This window comes from Capsicum annuum, chromosome 4, assembly GCF_002878395.1.
Source record: "Capsicum annuum cultivar UCD-10X-F1 chromosome 4, UCD10Xv1.1, whole genome shotgun sequence".
In the NCBI taxonomy this organism is placed as follows: Eukaryota; Viridiplantae; Streptophyta; class Magnoliopsida; order Solanales; family Solanaceae; genus Capsicum; species Capsicum annuum.
This window is the reverse complement of record NC_061114.1, coordinates 220,787,605-220,799,105: the sequence shown is the minus strand read 5'-3', so window position 1 is coordinate 220,799,105 and position 11,501 is coordinate 220,787,605. Positions and strand designations below refer to the sequence as shown.

General features: G+C 37.2%; 2 protein-coding genes across 3 annotated transcripts in view; one reads left to right on the top strand and one right to left on the bottom strand.

Moving 5' to 3' along the window:
- Positions 1-4,616, top strand: part of LOC124897764 (activating signal cointegrator 1 complex subunit 2) — a 16,158-nt gene extending 11,542 nt beyond the window's left edge. The window contains exons 5-9 of the mRNA XM_047411130.1: positions 386-499; positions 1,578-1,643; positions 1,988-2,085; positions 2,323-2,762; positions 3,123-4,616. Of these exons, the coding sequence (XP_047267086.1) occupies positions 386-499; positions 1,578-1,643; positions 1,988-2,085; positions 2,323-2,762; positions 3,123-4,414 (2,010 nt within the window). The 3' untranslated portion in view covers positions 4,415-4,616. The remainder of the gene's footprint in view (positions 1-385; positions 500-1,577; positions 1,644-1,987; positions 2,086-2,322; positions 2,763-3,122) is intronic.
- Positions 4,617-5,248: 632 nt separating this feature from the next.
- LOC107867229 (interferon-related developmental regulator 2) lies at positions 5,249-10,785 on the bottom strand. Of its 2 annotated transcripts, XM_016713377.2 has the most exons (13): positions 10,495-10,785; positions 9,453-9,618; positions 9,230-9,310; positions 7,788-7,870; positions 7,570-7,685; positions 7,373-7,483; positions 7,141-7,250; positions 6,613-6,922; positions 6,449-6,526; positions 6,324-6,374; positions 6,148-6,234; positions 5,851-5,928; positions 5,249-5,676 (listed from the first exon to the last, which is right to left on the bottom strand). In XM_016713377.2, exons 1-13 carry the CDS (start codon positions 10,502-10,504, stop codon positions 5,635-5,637), a joined length of 1,323 nt encoding a protein of 440 aa, XP_016568863.1. In that variant the 5' UTR covers positions 10,505-10,785; the 3' UTR covers positions 5,249-5,634. The 2 variants fall into 2 exon arrangements, with proteins under 2 accessions (XP_016568863.1, XP_016568864.1); XM_016713378.2 differs by lacking the exon at positions 5,249-5,676 and having other exon boundaries at positions 5,869-5,988; positions 10,495-10,740.
- Between the last annotated feature and the right edge of the window lie 716 nt (positions 10,786-11,501).

The following is an 11,501-nucleotide window of genomic DNA, read 5'->3' as shown; positions in this document are numbered from 1 at the left end:
CTGGGTTTGTTGTTGTTGGTGTAGTGAATTTGAACATGTGATAGATCTGATAGGAACTCGCTTAGATTAGAAAGGACATATCTTTGCTATTGATTTATAAATACTTTGACAGCACCTCCTTTGGTGCTATGTTAATAATACAGTTACCATTTCTCAGAAGGAAAATAAGACCGGAATTTCTTGCTTAAGCATTTTGGTGAAACCAAGTTTTGAAACAGTTTTTTTTTGCCTTGATAAGCCAGTGCTTCCTGTTGTCATTTCTGCGTTGTGTTTGCTTTTCCTGATTCATCCGTAATCCACATTTGTTGTTCTTTTTTTTATCTGGGATGCTAATGGATATTTGGATTCCCTGTTGCTGACTCCTGTCTTTATCTATGTTGTTCAGGTCACCAATGCCATAAAGTCTCAGCTGTGGATACATGATGATCTTTCATCTGTTATTACTCACTTTCTTAGCATTGTGCAGACTATGTATCAGAGGTGTAGCTCATCGTTAGAGGTATTCCTTTTTTAATGGACTGTACTCCTAACTTTATCTTAACATTTTCTTTTAAAAAATCCATTACGTAGGGTTTTTTGGGGAAACGGTAAGAGGGGGGAAATTGGAATTGAACCCACATAAATTGTGTTAAGAGTTCCTTAAATTAGCGGTAGACTAAGTCTTGGTGGTAATCTTTATCCATTTAAGGTGTCAATGACTTGTCCAACAGTGATTGCTTTGTTTCTCTTATTGAAATTTAAAATATTAGACATTCTTCTCTCTTTGCTTTCTTCTTTGCATGTTCATGTATCCATTGCCAGAGCGGTCTCTAATTGTATAAATCTCACATACTTTTGTATGGAGTATGAACTTTTTTTGGTAACTTGAAACTTGCATCTCGCAGTTAGTCCAAAAGGCACGAGTATATACGTTCAAGGTTTACTTCTTGTCATTTCAAGCTAACATCTCAGTGAAAGTTTGAATGCTTGCAGATCACACATGCTGGGCATTTTTAGATCTCAGCAACTTGTCATCTTCATTGTTTTATATAACGCCAAAAACAACTAATAAATATATTATCTGATTTACTTTCGTAAGATGAGGAATATTTTCATTTTGCTTTATTGGTAAGTATATCCTTTGAATAGGCGATATCTTTTGGGGTCTGCAACGAGCTATTGTTTTCATTTTTTTTTTTTTTCTGTGTTGAAGACATAATTAATTAAATTAAAGTGTGCTCTCCTTAATCATCATCCATTATCGCAAAGAATCTCCACGTGCTTGGTCAACGAAAAAAGAATCAAACTAGCATGTGAGGGGCATGTGGAAGACATGATAATTTAAATAATGTGGTCTCTCTAAAAGTTTAAGCTTTTAGATGAGATGGTCACAATATAGATCGCTTATGTGTTATCTTTGGATGTGTACCAAGTGTACTACTTATAGAGGAACGACAAATGCAGTTGTCCTTGCTTAGTATATGTGTTCCACTTACGACTACACTTCTAGCTTTATGAACATCTTGAGCCAATCTAGATATACATACTGTTAGAGGGTTAGCTGAAGTCATACAGGATTAACGATTGTATGGCTGCAGGTTTTATTTTCCTCCGGTCACTTGCAAGATCATGGACATAGTCGACTTCAAACTGACTATCTAGAGGTGAGTTTATTTCCTGATGAGTAGTAAGACTGTTCACGTATATTTGTATATGTCCCTATGTGTGGTTTCTTTTGTTTGAACAAGGATGCTATGGAGAAATTTGTATTTTTAGCACAAAGGAGAACATTCCTTCACAGTTCACGCACCAAATCTTCTGATGATTGCACCAAGCTTTTCTTATTTGCTAATTTTTTTTTATTTGATGGGATAAGCTTCACTGCATGGCTGCCTGTTAATTAATTGAGGTCTCCATTGTATGCGTTTTCCTTCAACAACTTTCTTGTCAGTGGTGTGCGTGGAATTTGTTATTTTTATTGCACAATTTTTCATACTTGCACCTGCAGGTGATGGATTTCTTAAATGATTCTGTGGTATCTATGGATGCGTTTGTCAATGCGTATAAGCAAGCATCCATCTACTTCTGCTGTCCTGTTGAAATGAGGTACTGGTCTCCTTGCATTGCAGAGTATCCTTAACTTCTCTGCATATATCTATCTCTGATAATTTGCAATCTATTTGCTATTTTTCATGTTTTGCGTGCTTAAACCTTGTGAGTTGCACCTTTATTATTGCCAGTTTGGGTAATTTGTGTTCTCATTACCTGCCTAAGGATAAATAGCTTTTGTCATAAGGAAGGCACAACAAAGTGAATATTCATTGGCTTCTTTTGTCTATGCAGTCATGGGAATGAGGAGGTGCTTACTACCCTTGCAAGATTACATGATTCATTGCTGCCCTCCTTGCGGCGGGGTTTCCACATTATTTTAACCTCCGGAGAGAAAGGTTTGATGGAATCATCTAATGAAATGCAGTCAGATGTTTTTGTCAGTCTCAAAATGTTATCCACAAGGATAGTAAATTTTGGTTGGAAGCTGCTGGACTTGTGCTATCTAAGTGATGAGGCTTTTGTTGAAAGTTCTCCGCTTCCTGCTACCATGAAGATGTTCCCTACCAATGTGGAGGATCCTTCTATAAGAGCAGATATATTAGTGCAGTCAGTGAGGGATATCACTGGAGTTTACTCACAGGCTCTAGAGGGCCATAGCAAAGGCACTTTTCTCCAAATCATTGACAAAACTTACAACATCATGAGCAGAATTGAGTTACTACGGAATACAGGTAATTAGCTGAAAATGATGAGTAGACTCAGACTGGTTGCTCAGAGTTTAAGGTGACATTCTATGTGTCATAGATATGACAGAAAGAAACTGGAACATATGAAACTCTTTTGGCGTGTGTATTACATTTTCTATGATTTGAAGCTTTAGGAAAAAATGCCAGAGATCTGCTACATATCTACATTTGTTTTCTCTCTTTATGTGGCTTGTAAATATTTTAGTTGAGAAACTTAAAACCCCTCTTCTTTCTACCTCAGCTTCTTACTCTTGTCTGGCGTCTCATGTCTCTGCTTATTCTTCATCGCACTCGTGCATGTTCGTGGTTTTAAGATGAAATCTGAACTGATTTTGTCTCATGCAGGGTGGATATCAATGGATGATGATCAATTCAAGTTTCTGTCGGGGATCACAATACACCCAGTAGAAGATAATATTGGAAGGGCAGCCCATCCAGCAGCCTCCCGAAAGGACAAGCAACCACAGGTTGATGAAGATGCTGCTATTATGGAGTCAAAAATAAGTCAAATAAAAGACCTGTTCCCTGATTATGGAAAAGGTTTCTTAGCTGCTTGTCTTGAAGTATATAACCAGAATCCTGAAGAGGTCATTCAGAGGATTCTTGAGGGTACCCTTCATGAGGAGTTGCAGTCTTTGGACATCTCCTTGGAGCAAATACCACCACCCAAGTCTGGTGTTCCATCCATGACCAGAAATGATAAGGGTAAAGGGAAACTAGTGGAATCTGAACCAACGCCCCCAAGAAATATTGTGCCTGCAGCATCGTCTTACAAAACTGTAGGCTCTTCTAATTCATCTATAACTTCAGCTGGAAGATTTATCAGGAAAACAACCACTGAAGAGCCTGCTTCCTTGACGCTTGACTCCAGAGATGCAGTGGATTTGGCAAAAACTCTTGCACTTTCAGCGCAGCAAGAGTATGAAGATGAGTATGACGATTCATTTGATGACCTGGGTCTAAGTGTTGGTGATTCAGCATTTGAGGAAACTGAGAACCTCCAAGACAAGTCAAACTTCGGCCGTGGGAGAAATTCTGAAGCTCATAATGGTAGCTCAGCTTCCAACGCTCCAAAATGGGGATCACGCAAGGCGCCACAGTTTTACGTCAAAGACGGCAAGAACTACAGTTACAAAGTTGCGGGTTCTGTTGCAGTGGCTAATTACAATGAAGCTTCTTTAGTAAATCAAGCTCAGAAGGAGTTGATACACGGGTTGGGACGAGGTGGTAATCTTCCTTTGGGTGCAGTTAAACGGCTGACCGAGTCAAACGAGGAGAAAGACGATTATTTGGAATCAAATGAAATGGGTGGAAGGGGAAGAGGTCGAGGGTTCTTCAGAGGGAGAGGTGGTAGAAGAGGACAGTCAAATGAAGAGAAAGACAATGAGCCGGAATCAAATGAGATGGGTGGAAGGGGGGGAGGTCGAGGGTACTTCAGAGGAGGAAGAGGTGGGAGAAGAGGGGGGGATTCAAAGGAGGAGAACGACGATGAGACGGAATCAGATGAGATGGGTGGAAGAGGGGGAGGTCGAGGGTTCAGAGGAGGGAGAGGTGGGAGAAGAGGAGGGGGTAGATCAAATCATTACAGAAAGGACCAAGCCATGAAAAAACACTTTTCAAGTGTGACAGGCCATTGATATGGAAGTTTTCTTTACCTTTACTTTAGTGTGTATACAAATGTTGATAAGCCACCAGAAAAAAGACATTACCTTTTAGCTATCTTACACAGAGTATTCAACAGACTGTATAGGCGATTCGCTCTGGGAGGAAATTTCAGTTGGATTTTGTTTTCATCGAATATACTTTTAATATTACACAATGGCTTGAAGTTCCTTTTAATTTTTCGATGTAATAAAAATGCTTATATACGGTTACAACGCAGGTATTTATGAGAGAGTTTAATATAATCAGTTATGCAAACTATGGTGCCGAGGCCCAAATCCAACTTTATGGGATTGATGATGATTATTTATGTAAACTATGGCATAATAAGGATTGAAAAAGCCAAAGTTGAAGCAGGGCCACATAGCAACTGATTTTGCTTTGTGACAGTTCAACAAAATGAACGAACTTACAGTAAGAAAGGATGCAAGATAGACAACTCAGCTTGGCCACTTATGGTCTTATTTACTTTTGATTAAATTGTTTGATCTAAATGTAAACACCAGCAAGAAGATAAAGAGCATTTTCCAAGTCACTCTGTTGTAATTCTGCTCAACATAGGAGCAATTGTTTACTGCATTTTAAGCTGATCGCTACTTATTTTGATCTTGATAACTGAGAGAGCTAATGTTACACGATTCGAAACTCGATGGACAATGAATTCATTTCTTACCCTTATTCCGGGGTAACGTTGGCTCTATTACCCTGCTGGTATCAACAAACACAATTTTACCACAACCCAAATATAATCTAACAGGCTATATTTACTACAGATTCAAATAGCTTCCGTGGCATTCAATTCCACAAAATTTTACCACAACCCAAATATGTAATCATTAAAAATCAAATAAAGTCGCACTAATACATCAATTGGAATAATATCACACACTAACTGAATCATCTATTAAGACTACATATTCCAATAGAAACACAAAATGCATAGAAAGTGGCTGGCTTTTCTTATGCTCTACTGATGAACTCCATCAGAGACACCAAGGCAAATATAGTTTATTACTTGACAAAAAAGAAGAATAAGGAATAATATTCTACCAAGCAGTAACCAAAATGATCAAATATCTATCTTTTTATCATCATTCCGTTCATTAAATCGGCGACTATGAATGAATAACTTTGACAAGGTGGACATCTGTCCCTGGGATGCTTCCGCTGAGACTGCACGGTGCAATTGCTTTGTTCAGAACTCATCACCACCGGTATAGAAGCCGACATTCTTGTCCTGAAAAAAACAACACTTGGGTTTAGTTGAAGAAACCTACAGCCCACAAACTTGGATTCAAGAACCACTAAGTGATCTTCCAAATAAATTCTTAATGCTCTGGGGAAAAGAAAGGGAGGAAAAAAAGAGACCGGGGAAGGTGCTGGAGCATGCTCATGAAGGAAAATAACTTGCCTGGGACAACATTCTTTGTTTGTTTAGGAATTGTGTCCTGGCCTTGTTAAGGGCTGAATTTGGTGACTTGTACATTCTCTGCAAAACACATCATCATCCTACGTTAAATGCTTCCTCAAATTCAAACAGTAGGTCCATCTGTCAATAAACAAGGAATCACACTTCCTTTTTCCAAACTAAATCTCGAAAAAATACATTTCCAGAGCAAAGTGGTATGCAATGGATTTTCAAATGAGCATTTCTTCCAAGTATAAGCAGTTACAAATTAAAGTGCTTCATAGAAGCTCCGGAGGCTACCTTTTCAGCTCCAGATACACGTTGCTCAACACCTGCGAGTTTCTTCTTTGGTGTGAAACCAAATACATCATGAAGAAACTCATTTTCCTGCAAATTTTGGAGAGAAAACAGCTAAATACGACAGATTAAATGATTCCAATAGCACCAAAACTTGATCTTTTGATAGGAAAACAAACCTGCATATGCTTCACAAATCCTCCTCCAAGGAAGTGCTTAAGGAAGTTTAACTGTTAAAAAAATTAGTGATTTCAGCAAATATGCAGCTGGTTGGATTATAAAATTAAAAAGAAACAAGAGGTACCTGTATCAGATGAGCCCAAGTACTTGTGCTAAACAGTTCTCCACCAATCTTGGTTGCGCTCTCAGGACTATATCCATCCTGATGTTAATTATAAGAATATCACAAAATGCAGCCAAAACAAAAGAAAAAATGCAAAAGGAGCAAGTTGAAGATGCCAAAATTACCTCTAGAAATTCCAATATGTCTCGAAATGTGTTTCTTTGATTGTTGAGATCCTTCTTGGCTGACCCTTTACCTCCAGCCTCCGCTGAAAGGGTTCTAACCTGGTTCAGTACTTTTGCCCTTAATCCCTGTATATGTAATAATTCCCTAGATTTGTTAGCTTCATCTGTGGAGCTGTCACTAGATCCTTTAGATTCACCAGAAAACTTTTCCAGACTCCCGACTTCAAAAACTAAAGAAAGTGCTTCGCCCGCTGCAATGCGCACAGATCGGTCTTCCTTGTCTAGAAGAGTTGAGAAGTAGGAGATTGACCTGCATCACAAGTAAATGATTCAGCATCTCACACTAACACCAAACACAAGCCTAACAGTTCTCACACATCTAATTTTGCTTGGACGGATGCCACAGTTAGAAGTTCTCACGTTTCTTCTGTCTTAGATCCTTTTCTTTTCTCATTCTTTTTGTCTGTGGTTGGGGGGGGGGGGGGGGGGGTCACATTGTTCAAATGGGATTTTAGGAGAGTTACTCACCCTTGCCAACTTTTTGGGTTAAGTGTCCATCCATCCATGGTAGTAAGGAGGAAAGACCAAGAAGATACAACTGCTGTTATCATTGCTGGTGAAGGTTTAGCAATAGCCACCTGATTTCATTGATAGGTATCAAGTGTTTGGGAATAAACTCGTTAGAAAACATCCATATACAGCAAATAAGATACTGAACAATCTATTCCATAAAATGAAAAGATGATTAAGAATAACATACATTAGGACCCAATTTTGGATTAATGACTTGCCACATCAATTGCATAGACTTTTCTGTTTCCTCCGGTTCTTCGCCACCAACAAAGGTGATAATGGCCAAACATACCAGTAACTAAAACCACAAAAACCAAACAGCAGTCAGCTCCAAGCTAGCTAGCACTAATATATAAGAGAATTTTTCACCATATTTGAACATACCGAGGATATTTTAGAATTATCAGACCGAGATTTAAGAGCCTCAGCGATAGGTGTGACTGATTCTTCCAGAATCTCGTGTGCTTTGTCGCCGGGCCCAGTAGTTAAAGCAAGAAGCCCTATCACCCAACAAAAAAAAATTACAAAATTTCAAACTCATACATTTGATCAATGGATCACATTAAAAGGACCATAATTAATCAACAGCACAAATGACTAACCAATAACATGAGATGCCAAAGCTATCTCCCTGGAGGAACCGCGTTTAATGGAACTCAAACAGTGTTGCAATAATGTGGCAAACCTGAAGGATAGAACATAAACGTGATGAGCCTACAACAAGCTATGCACCCAAAGATCTTTTGTTTATTCTTGGATAAAGTAAAGTAAGTTATTACAGTGGGAAACATGCACCTACAGCATCTTAGAAGTCAAAACATGATAGACAACAGGTATACTACAAGGCAGTGCAATAAAATAATTCCTAGGATGGGAGTCAGAACGCAATGCCAGTCTGGCAGAAGTTTTCTAATAAAGATTTCATTTACTGGGGTATAAGATAATAGAGATGGAAGCATACTAAAATTTGCATACTTGATACGTCACATAAAATTAAATTTCTTACTAACACAAATACCAAAATGATGAATATATCACCATTACGATGATTTTTTTGATAGCTATCACCATTATAATGAATTTTTTTTATGACAGAAAATAGTTCTGGAGCAGATCCTCTGAAGCCTTGAAAACTCAGGGATGATGGGCCCTCTCATCTACTCTTCTCCACTTAAATACTAGACTTGATTCGCTTGGCACAGGGCTCGAACTTGTGACCTAAGGCACAAGTCCCTCAACCTTTGCCAATTGCACAAACCCCTGGAGACTCACAATTACAATGATATTAATAATGCCAATGCAACTAATTGAAGGTCTCCAGGCACTTTCCAAGCCATTATTGAGTACAACAAATACCCAGAGTAACCCTACAAAGAGGGGACTGGGGAGGGTAGAGTGTATGCAGACCTTACGTCTACCTCAGGATAGAGAGGCTATTTCCGATAGACCCCCGGCTCAAGAAAAACAGTATGACGAAGTCCCAAAAAAGAAGTAAAAGAAACAACAAACAATAACAAAAATTGCAGGGAATTGTTGATTCAAGGGAAGTATTATTGAAGTAGTTAGCTTCCGCAAAGAATAGCGTAGAAAATTTTTGCTGAATGAAAGCAGACTGCCTGATAAGTGATAACTAGATCAGCAATAGCACATAAACAGAAGAAGCGCGTCACAGACTATACACCTATGATGTCTGGATAAAAATGGTAGTCGGAATGATTATAATGCAATATATAAATGTTGTCACCATGGCAGAACATTCTTGAAGATATTTGACAAACATGGTAGCTCAAAGCAAATATAATGCAATCCATAATGGCAGAAAACGTATAACAGTGCAACCCCCCACAAACACACACACACACAACACAAGCCAGAACAATACAATATAAACTAGAACAAACTGATGAGCCTTAGAAACATGTATTTAAAAGCATAACTAATTTCCTATGTATTCAACGAGCCAGCATAATATAACTTCATATAAGTAGGAAAAATTTCCTAGTCAGCATAATATAACTTCATAAAAGTAGGAAAATTTCCTTACTTCTTTTCAACAAATTCATGCTGTATGTTGCTATTGAAAACTTCTACAATAGATGCCAAAGCCTTCTCCCTTGTTGAACCCCTAAAAGCCAAGAAACACGTAGACATATTAATCCACATTTTTTATCACAAACAAAAACCTAAAATGGAGCTAAATAAGCTAATGACCAAATATGGGAACTTCAAAATTGAGTAATCACTTCTCGTATTCGAGTATATCAAACCTTTTCTCATAAAGGGCGTCCACACATTGATCAAGGACCGTCTCCTTATCAAACTGAACCTCCTCTAAACCAGGTAACATCATATCTGACCGAGTAGTTGACGTTGAACTCACGCTATCTGTGTCATCACTATCCAACATCGCAGCATTCCTACGTTGTGAACTTCCTAAAAAAAGACAAATCCAACAGCAAACACCTTAATTCCCAATTCCAGTTCCAATCTCAAAATTCTCCACAAAAGCAACAGATTTTACCCAACCCCACTAAAAATTAGGGTTTCCTTTTACATTGCACCCATCAAGATCCTACTGTTAGCAAAAACAGCTACTAATATTTAAGTAACGAGAACCCAAAGATCAATATTCATTTAAAGTACAGAAACCTAATTCAAGAAAGCTGATAGTTTTCATGGTAAACAAGCTAAACAACAGCAGCCGAATTCAATGAACTCTCTATTTTTTCACAACAAAAAAAGTTAAAGAACAAAAACCCAATTCAATTTCACGATAAACAAGCTAAAAACAGAAACCCAATTCAAGAAAGTTGATATTTTCACAAAAAACAATCTAAATAAAGTAAAATCAATTCAATAAACTCTACATTTTTTTTCCACAATAAACAAGTCAAATAACAAAAAACCAAATTCAATTTCACAATAATCAAGTTAAATAACAACAACCCAATCCAACAAAGTTCATATCTTTTCACAATAAACAAGTCAAAGAACAGAAAAACCCATTTGAATATCACAATAATCAAGCTAAATAGCAGCAACCCAATTCAAGAAAGTTTATATCTTTTTACAATAAACAAGCTAAACAACAGAAAAGACCCAATTCAATTTCACGATAATCAAGTTAAATAACAGTAACCCAATTCAATAAAAACTCTATTTTTCACAACAAAAAAAGGGTCAAATAACAAACACCCAATTCAATTTCAAGATAAACAAGTCAAAAGAACAGCAAAGCCGAATTCAATTTCACGATAAACAAGTGTAAATAACAAGAACCCAATTGAAGAAAGAGTAAAATAAACTTACTTCTACCCATGGTGATTAATGACAGCTCCAAGTAACAAAGGTTAGAAACAAAAACAACGTTGACTATAAATCTGACGATGAAAAACAAAAGAACCAAAATGCAAAGCTACTGAATTCCAACAAACAGAGAAATCAAACTTCTTGATTAAATCAATCAACAATGTATCCATAAAGAATTCTTTTTCACGAAAAAAAGGAGAAGATCTAGAGAAACAATACAAGATTACAAGAAATAGAGAAAGAGAAATATATGGAGAATGTGCCTCTGCTATTTATAATTGGAGAAAAATTAAAATGAGATATTCAGGGTGGGTGGCTGCGAATATTCGCGGTAGGGATGATGACGTGGAGTGATCAGAGCCGTTGATAGCTTTGGGAGTGTTAAGTGGGTCCATTGATATTATATGTGTGGGAAAGGAGAGCGTTGAAATAGGTAAGCACGTGCGTAGTTTTGCTCTTTACGGAATTGAGTGGCGTGTGTTTTTCTTATTTTCATTTTCTTTTTCTGTGTATGTGTATAGGTGTCGTGTTTCTTGAGTGTGTTGTATTGGCTTACGAAATTATTTTTCTAGTTTTTTGACAAATATTGAACTAATTTATGTTATTCAATTTCAATTACTATTTGTGTTTTTTTTATGTTTTGATTATTTTATTATTTTGATGTCGTTCTTATTTTTTATTAGGTATTTTATTGCTGTTATTTTTCTTTACGAGGTATTTTGTTGTCGTTATTGTTCTTGAAGAGGTATTTTACTGCCATTATTTCTTTTTTACAAAGCATTTATTGAAGTTGGTTAATTAGTCAGTAGTGGAGTGTGTGCATAATTTAGCTGCTGTAATTAGTTAGTTAATCAATTAGTTAGGTAGTGAGAGATATAACGGCTAGACATCTGTACATTGAGTGTATATGTACATGTGTATCAGCTAGCTTGAAGGCTGAGCATTTTCATTTTTTCAATCAAAGATATTTTCTCACAAATTCTCTCTACATTTTGACATAGCATCAG